General features: G+C 36.9%; 1 protein-coding gene across 3 annotated transcripts in view; it reads left to right on the top strand.

Annotated features, from left to right (window-relative positions):
* Nucleotides 1–11,281, top strand: part of SLC2A9 (solute carrier family 2 member 9) — a 382,090-nt gene extending 370,809 nt beyond the window's left edge. For all 3 annotated transcript variants that reach the window (XM_056802424.1, XM_007496737.3, XM_001371196.4), the window contains one exon: nt 10,051–11,281. In XM_056802424.1, coding sequence (XP_056658402.1) covers nt 10,051–10,305 — 255 coding nt within the window. In that variant the 3' untranslated portion in view covers nt 10,306–11,281. The remainder of the gene's footprint in view (nt 1–10,050) is intronic.
* The last annotated feature ends 8,433 nt before the right edge of the window (nt 11,282–19,714 follow it).

Below are 19,714 nucleotides of genomic sequence, written 5' to 3'. Positions count from 1 at the left end.
TTATTATTATTATTATTATTAATTATTGTATCAGATTCACCTCTCACCATAACTTAGAGCCTTTATGAGCTGCTGTGACAAAAAACAAAATAGCAACAACAATGAAAGCAACTCATGTCCATCCTTCCAGTGATGAGGCAGGTGCTCTGGATCTAGCCAAGTCAGTCGTTGGATGACAAATACAGCCTATTTCTGGGCCTTCTCAGCTTGCCTGGATACACCAGAGCTCATGACATACTGCATAGAATTTTGGGCTTTAAGCCAAGAGATCTGGGTTTGAATCCTGCCTCATATACCTGAAGCTATAATATTGTGGACAAGTCAGCAAATTTCTCAAAACTTCAGTTTCTTCATCCATAGAATGAGTATATGCTCACTTCCTCCCACTACCTACAAAATTGTAAAGAAAAAGGCTTCCTAATTGGAAAGTGCTACTGAATTGTTATTAAGTGTCTAGATGATACAATGGGAAGAATGTTAAATGTAGAATCAGGACCACCTGAGTTCAGATCTTGTCCCAACCATTTATTAGCTCCATCTTTAAAATGAGAAGAGTGAAACACAATAGCATCCACAATCTCTCTCGGCTCTGAATGTTTGATCCTAAGTACATAAAGGGCTACAAAATTCTCTGAGATCAGATGAGGGAAAAAAAAAAAAACCACTTTCAGAACAGTTCAACTGTGTATTTGGTTATTCTTTGGCCAAGAAGTTATTTATAAGTTCCTTGTAACTGTACTTTGAACTAATTTATCATCACTAAGTAAAACATAAAGGATGCTGCTGCTGATTTAATGAAGGTATTTCATTAACAATAGAAACTACTGCTTTTCCCAAGAAGGATTCTTTGCTAAAACGGAAGCTTTATTTTTAGCCTTGTTGGGGATTACGATGAGATTTTAAAAGAAATCCTTTCTTTCCTGTGCCAGAGAGAAAATTCAGAACCTTTCCATGATCATTTCTAGTAACTCTCAGAGATCTATTTAGGGAAATTATGAGAAGACCTCTAATAGCATTTATGTAAGTTTGCAAAAGGACATTTGAAAAGGTGACTCTGCTTCTTTCGTCAGTGAGTAGGCGAGAGGTCTCTGGCTCTTGCTTTGGCAGTTCCAGATTTGCCCGACAGAATCCTATTGGAACTCATTCCATCTTCTGCCCACTCCCTTCCAGATAGATCCATACCTAAATCAATCAGGGGAGATGAGTTTAGCCTTTGCTTTCATTAACAATAGTAACATGGGTAACAAGCTTTTTGTATAGTCTGCTACAAGCTGGAGGAGTTGAGAAAAATAAAGTTTGGGTTCAACATGATCCCTGCCTTCCTTAAATCTCACAGGCTAATGAAAGAATAAAATGCACTTGCAAATGTAAAATATGTAAAGTATTTTATATGCTAAGTGCATTAAGGAGGTGAAAAATGAAGGACTGTATGAGGAAGGAGAGGAAGATCAGTACCTATCAGACTGAATTGAGAAGCTTTCAGACTAGTCACCATTCAAGTCAGGCTGTAAAGAATAAATAGGAATTTGATCATTAAAGAGGTGGGAGAATATGTCCTAGGAATAGGGAACAGCATGAGCAAGGACAGAGAAATGTAAGAATACAAAATATGTGAAAAGGAGAAGAAGAGGTAGGAAGTAGTCCAATTTCAGTGGAGTGTCCTTGTTATTAAGTCATTTCAGGCTTATCTGATTCTTTGTCACTATTTTGAAATTTTCTTGGATCCTCCCATTTCCTTTTTCAGCTGATTTTACAGATGAGGAACTGATGCAAACAGAGTAAAGCAACTTCCCTAGGGTCATACATCCAGGAAGTATCTGAGGCTGGATTTGAACTCATGGAGATGAGTTTTCCTGATTCTGAGGCCAGTGTTCTATCCCCTGCACTACCTAGCTGCCTTTAGTACAGTGTACTAATACACAATAAAGCTCAAATGTAGAGTGTAATAAAACCAAATAAATTCAGACAGTAAAGTAATACAAGAGCCCTGGATGCCAGGTAGAGGACTTTGTGCTTTTTTCAGTAGGCAATAGGGAGTTTTTGAGGATTTCTAAGTAGAGTGAAATGACTAGATTTTTGCCAAAGGAAGTGGTGTGAGCGATAGACTAAAATGAGGAATGAGACAGGAAGCAGAAAGAGCTATGAGAAGGCCATTGGAATCATTTATGAGCTGTGATCAGTGGAATTGGAGAGGAGGGGAAAGGATTTGTACAGCACAGGCTGATCAAGTTCTATTGGTTGGTTATTACAATTGATGTTATCATTATTCCCATTTAACAGATTTGAGACTGGAAAAAAAAAATGTTGATTTAATCCCAAAAGGACTAATTTAAGTTTCTACTTTGTGCCAGTCCCCATCCTCAAAGACTTTACATTCTATTACATAAACTGACTTGTCCAGTGTCACAGTGGAAGGGTTGAATTATCCCATTGCACCATATTGGTTCACATTTACACAGCACTTTACTGTTGACAAAATGTTTCTCTTTCAGTAATAAGGTAGCACAGGCACTCTTGTTCCTGTTTTAACAGTGAGAAAACAACATCTCTGAGAAACTCAGTGATGTATGCCTCGAGTCACACCACTGGTGACCCCTTGGCTGCAGATATCAAGTCTGGTGTTCTTTCTACTATATCATGTTGTCTCTGAAATGCATTGCCACCGAGATCCTTCTAAGGAAGAAAGGGCTGTTCTTTGTTCACCTTCAAAACTCATTTACTTTTCAATAACTTATTTAGCTGCTTAAGAAGTTTTCATTAAATTTGTGTTGTTGTTCAGTCATGTCCGACTCTTCGTGATCCCATCTGGCATTTTCTTGTCAAAGACACTGGAGTGGTTTGCCATTTCCTCCTCCAGTGGACCAAGGCAAATAGAGATTAAATGTCTTGTTCAGGGTCACGCAGCTCCTAAGTGTCCGAGGTCCGATTTCAACTGCTATATTTCAGTTAGAGGTTAGTGAAAATAAAGAGGTATATACATATATATGTGTGTGTACATATAAATTTACATGTATAATACATATGTGAAAACATATAAATGAAGTGAAGTACATATGTTGAATAATATATAATACATATAATTGTATATTATATATGTGAAATAAAGTGAAATAAAATATAAGTAAAATAAGAAAATAGATGTATAAAAAAATCTGATTTCAGAGCTAGCACTCTACCATAGAAACATTTATCTGCTTATCAAGAAGATGACAGTAATTATTTATATTTTAAATACTTTATTATATTATATATTATATGTCTTGTACTATATTATATATTATATTTTATATCATATATTACATATATGTCTTGTATATTACAGTAATTAGGGAACTGAGAGTCTAAAACAAAACAGTGCTTGGCACATAGGAAGTTCTTAATAAAAACTGGTTAAATTATTGGGTTTTTTAAACCTTACCTTCCATCTAAGAATCAATACTGTGTATTGCTTTCAAGGCAGAAGAGTGGTAAGGGCTAGGCAATGGGGGCTAAGTCACTTGCCCAGGGTCACACAACTAGAACATATCTAAGGCCATGTTTGAACCCAGGACCTCTCTAGATCTGACTCTCAATCCATTGAGCCATCTAGCTTCCCCCTGATTAGATTGATTGTTGACAGGAACTTGCCAGATTTTATTATTCCATGAGTTATGGGCATACTTGGGATTAGGACTGCTGGTCCAACTCCCTTTTGATTATATATTTATGTGTGAAATATTTTTAATTCAAAGATATGTTATTTTCCCAATTATGTATAATAATTGTCAACATACATTTTCCAAAATTCTAAGATCCAAATTATCTCCCTCCTTCCCTTCCCCCCCCACCTCTTATAGATGATGAGAAATTTGACCTGGATCATACATGTGTTGTCATGCAAAACACACTTCCATATTGGTCATTGGTGTGAGAGCAAAGCCATACAGAATTAAATCCCAAAATAAAACCATAAATACACTGATGTGAAAGATAATATGCTTTGATCCACCTCCATCCAACTCAAAAGTTCTTTCTCTAGAGGTGGACAGCATTCCCCACCATACGTCTTTCAGGATTGACCCAGATCATTGCATTGCTGAGAGCAGCCAAGTGTTCACAAATAATCATCATCCAATATTTCTGTTACTGCTTACATTGTTCTCCTGGTTCTGCTTATTTCACTCTGCATAGGTTCCTGCAGATTTTTCTAGGGTTTTTTTTTTTCTGAAATCATCTTGCTTATCATTTCTGATAGCACAATAAATTCCATCAGTATGAAATGTTTTCAAAATCATTGGGGTCAGTTTTTTTTTCAAAGTATTTATTCAGCTTTCTTTACATAGTCCCCATTGTTTCAGATGGAGAAATGGAAAAATTCTGGTTTTCCCAAATTTGAATTGCCATTTTCCTTAAAGTGAAACTCTTCTCTGGACCCTGGCCTTCAAGGCCTTTCAGCATTTGGTTCCTCCTTTACAAATTGGTCTCACTAATTGCTGCTCTAGTGAGGCAGCCTTTTGGAAAAACTCCAGGAGACAATTGCCTCTCTTATATCTCTGGGCCCATCACACATTAAAATTCCACTTGCAAAGGATGCTTTCCACCTTTTTCTCTAGGAAATAATATCTTCCTTTAAAAAAATAAGACAGGGAGGGAAAGCATGGACCTGATCACAGCAATTTCCATCTGCCACTTCTTCAAATCGCACCACTTTGTAGCTGTTAGCTTTACAAATGGCAAAATATTTTTGATTGCCATTTCATTAAACTTTAGAACAATTTCATGAGATAGAAAATAGAAGTATTTATTGAGTTGTTTCAGTCACATATGACTCTTTGTAACCCCCTTTGGGGTTTTCTTGGCAAAAATACTGGTTTGCCCTTTCCTTCTCCACCTCAACTTACAGAGGAGGAAACTGAGGAAAACAGAGTCAAGTGACAAAACTTGAACTTAAGTCTTCTTTGACTTCAGACCACTATGCCACCTAGCTGCCTTCCATTATAAGTGGTATCCCCATTTAATAGGAGAGGAAATTGTGCCTCAGAGAGATCAAGTGACCTGTGTGAAGTCAATACAGAATTTGAACCCAGACCTTCTGATTCCTAATCCACTGATATTTCTTACTGGTTCCCCCCCACGTTCTGACTGCTCTGGAGGCTTGAAATTCCTTTCCCAGCAGACAAACTCTTTCATTCCAAAAATAAGAGACAAGGCTTCAAATACATAATGCCTGGGAAGGGGAACATGGTGGCTAATGCTCACACTGAGTGTAAATGACTGAGATCAGAGCTTCCCTGATGCCAGATTTTGATGGGGAGATAGGAAAAAAGGGAAGGAAAGACAATGTGAGAAGATAAACCTGCCTGCCTAACAGAGGAACCAAGACAAGAGTCTTGCTTGCTCCCAGTCTTATCCTGCATTCTCTTCCATCTTCCTATATTCACATATCAATCCACTCCCACCAAATAATGCAACCCACCTCATTTTATAGATGAGCCCCCAGAGATTACATGATTTGTATAAGGTCACAAAGATATTAAAGATAAGAGATTCAATTTGAACCCAAGTTTAACTCCAAAGTCAGTGCTTTTGCTTTTTCTTTAAACCCTTGCCTTCGCTAAGAACAAGGCAACGAGAGTTAAGTGATTTGCCCAAGGTCACACAGCTAGGAAGTATCTGAGATCAAATTTGAACCCAGAACCTCCCATCTACAGACCTCACTCTCTATCCACTGAACCATCTAGCTGCCCCCAAGCCAGTGCTTTTTCTATAGCTTCATTCCTTAGCTCATCTGTTAAAAAAAAATCTTTCCTTGCTTCAAGACACCTCAAATTACTCTATAAAGTTGTCCATGATCTTCTCTTTGAAAGCATTCTTCCCTTTACCTAATTTTCCTATTGTACTTTCCCCCCAGAATCTGCTCTTTGTCCTCCCCATCACATTCTTTCTACCTTTCTGCTCCTCTCCCAAGAGATAGAAAACTTCTCAAGAACAGGAACTGTCATTTTTAATTACTTGGATTAATTCATTAAATCTCTGTATTCCCCTACATAAGCCAGACATCTTGTAAGCACTGAACTGAAATTGGTTTAATGTTCCGTCCACTCGAGAAGTTGACATCTTTTTTTATTCTGCAGCAACCAATGGCTCAGATTCATCACTGAGCCTCAAATGCTTCTGAATTCACTATGGTCTCCATCTCTTGTGGAATACATCCATTTCCTGAGAGCAAATCTCAGTAGCACATACTCTAACTATGTGAAGGGCTGGAGAAGGATTAGAATTGTTCTGCTTGGCCTCACAGATTAGAAATGGGAGTAAATGGATAAGAGAGGGAGAGACAGACAGGCAGAGAGACTGACACAGAAGACAGAGATTGAAACAGAGACAAAGTCAGAAACAGAGACACAGAGACAGAGGCAGAGACCGAAGCAGACAAAGGCAGAAACAGAGAAAGAGACAGACAACAAGAGATGACAGAGACAGATGGCAAAAGTCAGAGAGGCAGACAGGAGACAGAGAGACCAAGAGACAGAAGCTTTAATGAAAGATTCCTAAAGTGCTAAGAAAATAAGGAGCTTGCCTGGAGTCACAAATTTAATACAAATCAGAGGTGTGACTTGAACTCAAGTCTTCCTGGCTTTGAGGCCAGCTTTCTCTCCATATTTAGACACATAAAGTGGTTCACACATCTTAAAACACCATGTGAAGGCTATTTGGCAATGTTGTTGCATCATGCTCACTCAGCTGCTCTTGTATAAGCTATGGAAGATACAGAGAAAAATTACACAAGATTTCTACCCTTAAGCACCTTAAAATATATTAGGGAAAGAATGAATTTTAAAAAAGAAAAACAACAACCTTTTCTAAAGCAGCTAAACAAATAACTGTCCAATGAAACAGAAAATGAATGCAAAAGAGAAGCCCAGCATCAATCAGTCACTGAGCATTGAATAAATCCCTAGTATTAGTCACTAATTGGACATTTACAAAAATGGATGGGGTTGCCATGGAGGTGCTGAATTTCTTATCTCTGGAAATCATCAAGAATAACCCAGCTGATCACTTCTCAGGGATGCAAAACAGAAAAAAAAATTCTGATTTGAGTAGGGGTTCAATTAAATAAACTTGGGTAATATGTCTTAGACTCAGAGCTCCTTCCAGCTTCAAGTCTATAAACTTACTAAGAGAGATCTAGGGAGAATTGGCATAGAGAAAGTTTCATGGCATATATGGCCTCCATTGGATAATTTATCATTAAATGTTTGCCCAATATGGAAGCTATTCTGACTTACAGAGCTGCCTTTTTTGGAAACTCAATTAATTTTTTTTTAAACCCTTACCTTCCATCTTAGAATCAATACTAAAGAATTGGTTCTAAGGCAGAAGAACAGTAAGAGTTAGGCAATAGAGGTTAAGTGACTGGCTTAGGATCAAACAGCTAAGAGTATCTGAGTCCAGATTTGAGCCAAGGACATCTCATTTCTAAGCCTGGCTCTCCATCCACTTAGCCACCTAACTGCCCTAATATTTTTAATATCTCGGAGCATCTCATGGTAAATAGGAACTGATTAGGATCTGGGAGAATTTAGAGATCCTCTAGAATATTCCCCTTATTTTATAGATGAAGAAACTAAACCCAGTAAGGTTAAGTGAGTGACCCAGAAACACAGAGATAACAAATAGAAGAGCTGGGATTTAAACCCAAGTCCAATCATTCCACTGTTCCTTTGATTCATTTATTATTCTTGATCTCTGTGCAGCATTTGATGTTATTTGGCACCTTCTCCTATCATTCTCTTCTTTGGGTTTTCATGATACTGCTTTCTTATGTTTTTTTCCTCCTACTCAGCTATTTCTTCCCAGGCCCTTGGGCTGTATTTCCAACCATGTTACATCCACTTACTGTAGGTATTTCCTCCAGGTTCCTTCCTGAGCCCTCTTCTCTTTTCTCCCTATATTTTCTCATTTGGTATCTCCTCAGCTACCATGGGTTCAATTATCACATCCACATAGGTGACTCTGAGGGTTATATATTCAACCCAACTCTTTCCTCCAAGTTTTCAAATCTTATTTCCATTTCTATAGTGTCTCTTCTATACATCTATACATCTGTAGTCACATAGCCACTACCCTAGTTCAGAACTAGAATTCACCTTACAAAAGCCTCCCAATTTATGTCTTGGATTCATCTTACTCATCTTTTTCTTCAGTTCAAAGTGATTTTTCTAAACTGTAAGTCTAGCCAAGGCATGTCCATTCAAAATACTTTGGGGAATTCTTATTCCCTGGAGAATAAAATAGAAAATTTCTCTGACACTTGAACTTCATCACAACCCATAGCTTCTTACCTTTGCAGTTGTTATTACCCTTTATACCACCTAGAGGCCACAGCTAAGTGGCAAAATGCACCCACATTGGACTTGGAGTCAGGAAGACTTCAGTGCAAATCCTACAGGAGATTCTTACTAGTTGTTTGATCCTTAGCAAGACACTTAAATTCTCAGTGTCCTGATCCATAAAATGAGAGGATTGGACTTAGAAGCCTTGAAGGTACAGCTCTCACTGTATGATCCTGTGATTCTTCCAGGTCCAGTCTCCTGACCTTTGGACTGGCTGTTCCCCATTCCTAGAAAGTCCTCTGCTCTCACCTCTGCATCTTAACATCTCTGCCTTCCTTCAAGACTCAGCTCAAGCATTACCTTTGGCAGGAGGTCTATCCTAATCCTCTCAACTGCTGAGCCCTCTTTTCCAAGGTTATCACATATGTATTTAGGGCATAGCTATTTATGTACAGGTAGCCTCTCCCACTAAAATGTAAATCCATTGAGGACAGGGATTATTTTGACTTTTTCTTTGTATTTCTAGTATTTATCACAGTGCCTAGCAGAGAAGAAGAATGCATTGTTGACTGATTGATTGTTGATAACAATAAGGGCAGCAAGGTGGTGCAGTGGATAGAGAGTCAGGCTTAGAGTCAGAAAAACCTAAATTCAAATCCAGACACAGATACTTCCTAGCCGTGTGACACTGAGTAACTCACTTAATCTTCCATTTCTTCATCTTTAAGATGAGCTGGAAATAGCAAACCATTCCAGTACCTTTGCCAAGAAAAGGGTCACAAAGAGTCAGGCATGACAAAATAACAACAAAACCACATTGCTTCACACAAAAGAGTCAATAAATAAATATTTATTGAATGAATAAATGTATTTCCCTTAGTAGACTCTAAACTTCTTCAGTGTAAGGACAATGTCTCGTTTATTTTTGCATTCCCTGATGCATCTAGAATAGGACTTTGTACATAATAATTATATAATAAATATTGTTTGAAAGTGTTTCTTCTCTCTGTGTTCAAACTTTTTAAGAATACTTTGGATCTTTGCTTGCCCCAATCACTTCTTACCTTATTTTTATACTTATCTGTGTAAGTTTATATTTTATTTAGAAAAATGTAAAGTCCTTGAGATCAAGGATTGTGTCATTTTTATAATTTCTAAACCCTTACTTTCATCTTAGAATCAATACTGTGTATTGGTTCTAAGACAGATAAGCACTAAAGGTTAAGCAATAGGGGTTAAGCGACTTGCCCTGGGTCACCCAACTAAGAAATGTCTGAGGTCAGATTTAAATTCAGGATATCCCATCCCAGGACAATCCACTGAACCACCTAGCTGCCCCCAGATTGGGTCATTTTTAACTAATGATCCATAGCACTCTGTACACAATAGGTGCTTAATAAATGTTGACTATATGTTGCAAGTGTGAGTTCAGGATAACTTCTAGTTGTTATCCACATTTTATCTTCATAATGGCTTATTTGGGGACTTAATATGTTGAAAGTAAATCATAGAAACCTCAGTCTCTTTTCAAGACGTTTCATTTAAATGGTCTTGAGGTCAGTAGTACTTCCTGCATATAAGCTTTCTCAAAATCAATAAGTTCTTTGGGACTAATGTGAGTCATTTTGCCAAGCAACTGGATCTCCACCCATTCCTAAATTCAAAATTGTGATGCTGTCTTGCTGAACATGTTGATGTTTTCAATGCAGTTTTCCTTTTTCTCTACCTACAGGAAGGTCTGGACACATACTGCTTCCTGGTCTTTGCCACAGTCTGCTTAATAGGAGGAATCTACTTCTATTTTATCCTGCCTGAGACCAAAAACAAGACTCATGCAGAAATCACCCAGAAATTTGCCAAATGGAATAAGGAAAGCCCACCAGAGGAAAAAATAGAGCAAGTCGGAGTTGATGGACAAACCAATGGGAAGTCTGAGCTGGACTCTTCTTCTACACTCAACAATTCTATCAAAAATAAGATCATCTAACTTGAACATTTGGATGGTCTAGAAGAGAAATGCCTGCCCAAGTTCAAAAATTCCTCCAGAAACACTCAATGTAGTGAGACTTCTCTACTTACAGAGATTTTTAACTCTTCATCTGTAGAGAGAGAATGACCATAGCCTCTTTGACTTGACTATGGATACTAATTCCTAAACTTCTGGAGTCTAGAAAGTGAAAGAAGTCATCCCCCAGTCTCTCGACCCCTGAGTCATGCCTCCCCACTGCCGATTCCTTTGGCATAATGTTTCCCACACTATGTTGCCACAGATAGATCTCCCCTGAAGCATTCTGGGGGAATGACTTTGTTTTAAAGCAAAATTGAGGAAATGCAGAAGATGAATACTAAAAAAATAAGAAGTCAATTCCTGGGCACTCAATTCTCAAAGAAGGTCCCCTTCATATGGAATGCTGCTAAAATTGAAATCTACAGAGAACATTCTCTCACTAGCTAAGAGCAGCTTCAATAAACAAGCTTGTTAATCAGTCTATTCCTGGGAATGAGCTACAATAGGTGATGCTCCCTTCAGTCACATTGGAAAGCTGGGTTTGTATTCCTGGGCTTGTTCAAACAGAGACACCTATGCCAAGTGGCAAATTGGTCCATAGAGAAAGTGAAAAGAATGTTACATCTTGTAACTGAAGATAAATTAAGTGTGGATGGAAGAACCTTGATTTCATGTGCCCTTAGCTGAATCACAGAAACACAGTGAGCTCTACAGATGTCCCAGAGCAGATGATCAAAGAGTCACCTCTCCCTTTGGCTCTGGTTAGATTGGACACAGCCAGGACTGATTTTTAAATTGAACCCAACTTTGGCCCCTGGCTCGGCTCATACTGCCACCACTTCCCCAGGAGAAGCTCATGAAATGAAGATTCCTTTTCATTTCAACCTGTCCCAAATAGAAGTAGGAAAATATTTTTGTTGGGAATAAAAATAATATAAAAATTTGACTTTATTAATGCAGATATTTGCAAGTTGTCTCTGTGAATCTATATCTATATCTATATCTATATATATACACACACATTCACATGTAAGTGAAGTCTCCAGGTGTAACGACTTTTCATGCCATTGGACTCAGGCTTCCAAAGCCAAGAGAGTGGGACTGTCTCTGTGCAACGACTTTTCCACTTAAATCTCCTTCACACACAAGTGTTTTTGTGCACACTCATCTACATCACAGATGAAAGTGCACAAAGACAATCCATCATCCTCGGTTACCGAGAGACTACTACTACACATGTATGTGTATTTTAGAACAAAAGATGAGAAGTGTGTATGGGAATATGTGAGTATGGATGTGTGCGTGTGTGCATGTGTGTCCACCAGCATGTGGTTTCACCAATAGAAGTTTTGACCCAATGTTCATGTTGTAGCAGGGTCATCAGGGTCCCAGGCATCCATTTCTAAAGGGTTTCCACAGAATCAAGACTCCAATGAAGTTTATTTCATGCAATTGCAAAACCCAAAGCTGACAAGACCTCCAAAGGTCATGCCTGAACAGGAATCTTTTCTTCTACATTCCTGACATATCATCCTGCAGCTTTTGCTGGATGGACTCTAATGGCACCTCTTGGTCAAATGGGACAACCTAGCATATGGCAGGCACTTCATAAAATCCCTTCCCCCTTCTCCCTTCCTATTTTTAGGAATCTATTAAGTGGCATTGTTCCTGACATCCTGCTTCTATTAAAGCAGATTTAGGTCACCCAAACAAGTATTCACAATAGATTCAAAATTCTGATTCAGCCTCTTCAGCTTGGTTGAGTTGAAGTTCCTTTCCATTCGGAAGATGTACTTTCAATTACCTTAATAGAATTGGTCTTGACCTTGGCCTCAATACTTATAACCGATGGCCCCACATGTTTGGCATGGTCTTATAATAATTCAGGGCGAACCACTTCAAAGACTCTTCAGAAACCAAGAATAGTTTCATCTGGAATGCTCCGCTTCAGAAATGACCATGTCCTAAAACCTGCAGTGGTAATTTATGTCTTTTGATTAAAATTATAGTCAGGTCCCAAGAACTCCTCCTGTGGTAAAAGGAAAAATTGAACTATACTGTCTTTCATAAAACTAAAAGTATCCACAGGTAAATGGTATTATGCTAAAAGTGCACCTTTTATCAGAATTTCAAAAATCTGAGTCCTAAATGATTAATTTCTAATTGCTCTTCTCTGGTAGATCATTATGTTTGTTTGTTTGACTTAAACCCCTTCCTTCTGTTTCAGAATCAGTACAAGGTATTGGTTCCAAGGCAGAAGAGTGGTAAGAGCTAGGCAATGAGGGTTAAGTGACTTGCTCAGAGTCTCATAACTAGGAAGTATCTGACACCAGGTTTGAACCCAAGACATTCCATTTCTAGGTCTGGCTCTCAATCTACTGACCCCAGATCATTATTTTTTTTTAACATTCTGGCAATTGGCTTGTCTTTCTATCATATAAAAACAAATTTACTTCATAACAAACATTCTGTTTGGCTGCTCAAACTACTTCATTTCTTAGTAGGCAAAGAAACTGATGTATATAATTAGAGAGTTTCTCAAAACAAAGGAAACAAAGTGGTAAATAATAAGCCGAGATTTTGAACGTTATCTTTCATTTGATGACTGGTTTATGGGGACACAGGGTGAATATACTGACATCAAGGCAATATAAAACCAGATGCCAGTGTCTTGAACAAGAGCACATACTTCTTATTTTGAAAATCAATGAGTTATTCTCAGATAAATTAATTAGAACATAAACAAATTAATACATTAAAACTAAGCCCAAAAGAAGAGGCCATCAAAACCGAGAGAAATAACAATAAAATAGGAAAGAAAAGAAAAATTGATTTAGTAAATACAAGTACATGGGGGGATAAAAAATCAAATTATCAAAATCATAAATGAGACAGCAGAGATTATAAGAAATGCAATTGAAATAAAGACAACACTCAGCCTATTATACAAAGCCAATGAAATTTAGAATACAAAAGAAAATGATGTACATTCATAAAAATGCAAAACACTCAAGGGCGTGGAGCAAGAATAATCTAAATAAATCCAATTCAAAAGAAGAAATTTAGGTAATTAATGAATTGCCATGTAAAAAGGCACCAGGTTTCTTAAATAAATTCTAGCAAATATTCAAAAAGTCAAACTCTATGTTAACTATTTTTAAAATATGGTTATCTTTACATTATTCTTACAAGATTTGTTGAACAGAACCATATTTTCCTCATAGAAAGGGTTAAGTCAATATTGTTAATAAATATTGATTCACTAATAATAAAATATTGATAAATGGCAATGTCTACATATTCATTATTATCAGGTAGGATTTATATAGACACACAAGAATAGTTTAATTACAGGCAAAAAACATAATCTGATTAGATATAAATCACATTCCCAATACCACAATAAATGAAAAAATTGATTTTTTTTGGTGTATGTGTATGTGTGTGTATAATGGAAGCATAAATGTTACAGTTGTCAAAAAGAGGAAAATTCTTCTATAACCAACAAACAGAAGAAATTGTAGTATTTGAGTACATAAACAGTATATAAAAACAAAGTTCCTGTACAACAAAAACTAATGCATATAGAATAAAAGAAAATAAATAGATTGGAAAGTTTGGGGCATAAAAATTTCTAATAAAAATTTTATTTCCAAAATCTACAAGTAACTTGCAGATTTATAAGAGAAAGATCCGTTATTCCAAGAAGTAAATTTCCAAAGGGTATAACTGATAATACTTGAAAGAAACACATATTACCATTAACTCTATCTAATAATCAGAAAAAAATCTATTTTAAAACATTTATAAAGGCACATTTAATTCAAAGATATAGAAAGAACAAGTATACACACATTTTTTCTTAATACTGCTTGGCATACTTTATTCTGTATTCTTTTAAGACAGCTGGGCTACACAATGATATAGTTGTGGTCTTGGATTCAGAATGACTCAAGTTCAAATCTAGTATTAAACCCTATCTGTATGACTCTTATCTGTTTCCTCAATGGTAAAATGAGAATAAAAATAGCATTTATCTCCTACAGTTTTTCTCCAGATAAGATGTAAGAAAATACTTAAAAATCACTTTGAAAACCTTAAATGCTAAGGATGAGGATGATGGCAATGATGATGATGATCATGATAATACAATCTCAGTTTTGGAGGGGGGGGATAGCTCAAAACTAAGTTCAATTCCTACATTCCAATGCTCTCACCAAGTTCATGTCCTGATGTGACAAGAATGGTAGATGAGTCCTTGTTTAAGCTTCCATTGGTCTTAAAGTCAGTCCTTACTCCTGAGTCACTATTATGAAACCTGGCCTGGACATTGCCTCCGAAATTGCCCTCACTAAGTTTCCTGACCTTTCAAAATTCATAAATTTGGTGAATCCATTCTTTTTGGCCAGTATATGAAAAAAAAAACAAACTCTGAGGTCAAAGAAAAAAGATCATTTCTTTTTTTTTTTTTAAACCCTAACCTTCCATCTTGGAGCCAATACTATGTATTGGTTCCAAGGCAGAAGAGTGGTAAGGGCTAGGCAATGGGGGTCAAGTGACTTGCCCAGGGTCATACAGCTGGGAAGTGTCTGAGGCCAGATTTGAACCTAGGACCTCTGGTATCTAGGCCTGTCTCTCAATCCCCTGAGCTACCCAGCTGCCCCAGGATCATTTCTTAGGGCCATATGGTCTTGGAATTGAAAAGGGTCTAAGAACTCTCCTCTTTTGACATGGGCATCAGTGAAAGTGTCCAATAAATAGAGGAGCTAAAAGGACTAAGATAAATTAATAGAAACACATCTTACTATTTGAAAGAGAATTTTATTATCCATATACCTGAAAATGACAATGTACAAAAACCTAAGAAGCTATTGTGCCAAAGATTCTCATTTCCTTCCTACTTAGAATTCCAGGGGGAAAATAGTTGAAGATAAGCATTGTTCTAACACTCATGTATCTGTGATATCATTTAAGGGTTCCTAACTAAAATCCCACCTCCTATACCATCTTCATTGTTAATTATTTCTTATTTATCCTATAGCTTTTTTTGTATATATGTTTTGACATATATTTCTTTGCATGTTATGCCTCTCCCATCAGAATGATTGTAAGCTCCTTGAGGGCAAGGTCTGTCTTTTGACTTTTTTTTATCCTCAATGCTCAACATAGTATCTGGCACATAGTGGAGCTTAATAAATGTTTACTGAATTGAATTCCCTCCATCCATGCAAATCAAAACTCATCATGCTTACTCATCTTGCACAACTCTTTTCCACATACTACCCAAACTGTTCCACAAGAGATCTACCTAATATGCTGGAGATCCTCCTTATTTTCTTTTGATACTGCAAGCATATCAATGGAGCTCTTGGGCAATTCACCTGTCATGTCTCATTCTCACCATTTGACCAACCCAAATTCTCTTTCTATCATATGATTCTTCAATGACTTATCTACTTTTGTGCCCCTTTGGAGTCCCTTGTTGGATATACACACATACAAATATGCAATCTGCTCATACCCACCATCACCCTTTAGATGATATTCATCTTTAATTCTTGGGAGACATAGCATTTTAAATCTCAATAACATATAGGAACACCAATAAGATATTTCTAATGAAAAGACAAGTTGAGACAGCTAGCTGACTCAGTGAATAGAGAGCTAGGCTTGGAGATAGGAGATCCTAAGTTCAAATCTGATCTCATACATTTCCTTGCTTGGGTTTTACTGCTCTTCTGTCTTGGAACTGATACTTAGTACTGATTCTTAAAAAGAATGTAAGAGTTTAAAAAAAAAGAAAAGACAAGATGGTTCTTATCTATTGATGAAAGGTCGAACAAGTTGCAACATATAATGGATGGAATTCTATTGTACTATAAGAAAGGATGGAAGGGAGCTGTTTCAGGGGAAAAAATGGAACCCTTGGAATCCTTACATGAATTGATGCAAAGTGAAGTGAGTAGAACCAGTAGAATGTTGTACATGTAACAGCGATATTTTTATGAATTGTAAAAGATTTAGTTAGTATAATGATCTATGTTAGTTCCAAAGGACTCATGATGAAAAATGTAGTCCACTTCCAAAGAGAGAACTGATGAACTCGGAGTATAAAGTATATATTTTTTCATTTGCTCTATTTTTCTTGCTTTTTTCCCTAAAATGGCTAATGTGGAAATATGTTTTATATGACTTCACATGTATAATGAGTATCATATTGTATATCTCCTCAATTGGTGGAGAGGGTTGGAGGGAGAGAGAGAGAATTTGAATTTAGAATGAAAGACTAAAATGTTAATGTTGAAGTAAAAATTTTCAAGAGAAAAGATGGCATTTCACTATTATGGGAAATTTGGGATCAGTAAAAGGAGGAGGAGGAAAAGAGAGGAACTAGACACAATCTGTGTCCTACCATTGATTAAAAGCTGAGAAAATGTGATGCAATGGTATTTCACAATAAAACATAGCAAATTGAAAATTTCAAAGACATGAAATTATATAAGGTGAAAAAATAGAATCAGAACAATATATGAAACAAGCTCACCTCTGTAAATAATTGAGAATTCAGGAGGAACACAGCAACAAACATGTTCCTCTATGGTTAAAAGCATTTAATAGGCTTTTAAAAATAAAGTTGTTAAGTTAATGTTTTTTATTATTCCTTATTTTAATGTTTCTGTTGAGAGGAAGGGAAGAGGAGACAAGGAAAATGGTAAAGGGAGATTAGAGAATGATAGGAAACAAACATGAAATTATTATGATAATTTAATCTACTTCCTCTGGCTTCATCACCTCCATATGAATAACCCAGGACTGATCAAATCAATTTGTCTCTCAAGAATAAGAGTGGAGCCCAGGAATATATTCCCAGACAAAACTAATATGTCAATTCAAGCTGTATGTTAGGTGATGGATAAATATGGAAACAAACAACTCCTGCCACGCAAATACCTCCACGTCTCAGAATCCCCAACATCTGGGATGTTACTGAATCACTTACCAACTAGAAGATATGTGAAAATTTCTTAGGACCAGTAGTGATGGATGAGCCAACCTGAGGGCTGAAAACATGTATGGGATATTTAAGCAATAAGCAACATGAGTCAGGACAAATTCACCAATCTGCTCATAGTACCAGAGAAGGGCTCAATAGGGGTAAAGCTCTACATCATAACTAATCACAACTGATAATAGGAGGCAGGAGCAGGATTCAAACACTGTAAGACCTGGGTTATAAAAACTCAGCATGATGTAAGATAACTGCAAGGCATACAAACAATTCAAAAGAAGAAAATAACAATTTGAAAATCACATTCATTTCCTTGACCTAAGTTCCTTTGGACTGATGGGTCCTTATCTCCAAACTTACAGGATTTCCACTTCCAAGAAACAATTGTTACCTTTTGTATAAATTTTCTAATCACCCCAGTCAGAGACAGAAGTGTTTTTTTTCCTTCTTCAACCCTCTAATGGTACTTTGCTTATTTCACACTTACAGCACTCAGATCCTATTTTATATTCTACTGATTTCTGGATAAAAATGAGAGGAAGAGGAGGAAGAAGAGGTGAAGATGGAGGAGGAGGAGAAAATTCAACTAGACTTTAAATTTCTTAAATTCAGGAATAGTCATGTGGAAGAGAAATCAAAATATTTAGCCCAAAGGGAAGAACCAAGACCAATGGTTAGAAGTTTCAAAGAGGCAAATTAAATTTTTATAAATGTTAGGAAAAACTCCCTAACAATGAGAACCATCCACAAATGCAATGAACTGCCTCAAGATGCTATGTTTACCCCTTCTGAGATGTCTTTGAGCAGAGACTAGATCAACACTTTTTTAGGTATTTTATAGAAAATATTTCTTTAAGCTTTCAGTTGGACTAGATCAGCATTGGTGAAGGTTTTCAAGTTTGAGTGTCTGTCTTCAAGCTACCTATGCCAGAGAGTGGAGGAAGTTCTTGCTTTGGGTGGCTGTCCAGAGGGGCAGGGCATGCAAAAAATGTCCTTGTGCTCTGGGAAGAGGGGGAATGGAATAGCTCAGCAAATACCGACTGACCACTTGTGCTAATATTTCACCAACGCTGGACTAGATGGTCTCTAAAGTCCCTTTCAGCTCTACAATTTTGCGAATCTATAACTCTTTAATTATCTTATTCATCTTGATATTCCCCAAAATATCTTGGTAAGAGTTCAATAAATGATGAGTAACTCAATGAGTGACTGAACAAGAAAACAAAACTAATATGAATAAGTTAAAGTGGGCTTGAATTATGGTGATATATTTGAGTGGCATATTTCATAGTAGAATCAGGCACAGCACTGATACCTGTTGTCAAATTTAAGTCTCAGGCCAAACAATGATTAATCTTCATATAATTCTAAACCCAGGTTATTAATTTACTAATTGTTCTTCATTATTCCAGATAATTTGCTTTCTAATTATCATTCTCATAATCATTTCTATCCTTAAGTAGTGACACTTTATGCCCTTACTCATCAAAACATTTATTTTTAAAAGTATAAATTCTATGGTTAGTGCAATTCAAGTTAGCATGGACATAACAACTAACCTCTTCTCTAAGCTTACATCTCAAGTTGAGCATGTCTAATTGCAGGGCAATGGGACTAGACTGAAAAATCAAGACAGATTGACTCAATTCAACTTACCCCTTCATGTAACCACATGATAGAAAATGCAAAGTACCTGCTCCCCATTTAGGATTCATTCAATTCCTTATGAATTAGAAGTCTAAATTTTTTCAGGCCCAATCCAATTCCCTTTTGGGGTATTTCCCTGGCTTCTGTTATTCAAAAAGGAAAAGTTTCCTGAAAAATTTTAAATGAATATATAAATGGAGGGCACAGCACCTCTGTGGACAATGTGCCATTTTGTAATTGTGTTAGTGTAATGCCAACCTAAAGATTTCATTTTGGAGGATTTAACTGAGCTGAATGTGTTTCCCAAAGTCTGGCTTTTTCTATAGATGTAAACCAGTAAGAGGGATATAAGGGGAAGACCGAGCATCCCTAGTGTAAGGGCTTGCTGAGCTCTTTTCAAGGCTGTTCATCCACCTTTGGTGTTTATCTGTCACCCAGCTGTCACCTATAGCTCCAAGAAGTTGTAGGATGAACAATGGCCAAATCCCAGTAAAACTGTCCCAGCAAAACCATTTCAGAAGAACCAGGCTGAGGATAAACAACAAACCTCAAACCTATCAATGAGTTAGGAGGATGTCTGCCCCAAGCATGGAAAGATTTCCACCTATAGTTGGCCTGATAGGAGCAATTCATTCCAATGGCCTCAAAGGCAGCTGAGGCAGGTACCATGGAATGCTTAGCACTTGCTCAGACATGGATGATGCCAAGGTTATCCACTACATCCAAGACCAT

The sequence above is a fragment of the Monodelphis domestica genome, chromosome 6, assembly GCF_027887165.1.
Source record: "Monodelphis domestica isolate mMonDom1 chromosome 6, mMonDom1.pri, whole genome shotgun sequence".
NCBI classification, from domain to species: domain Eukaryota; kingdom Metazoa; phylum Chordata; class Mammalia; order Didelphimorphia; family Didelphidae; genus Monodelphis; species Monodelphis domestica.
The sequence above is the reverse complement of the archived record's forward strand: the minus strand, read 5'-3'. Positions and strand labels throughout refer to the sequence as shown.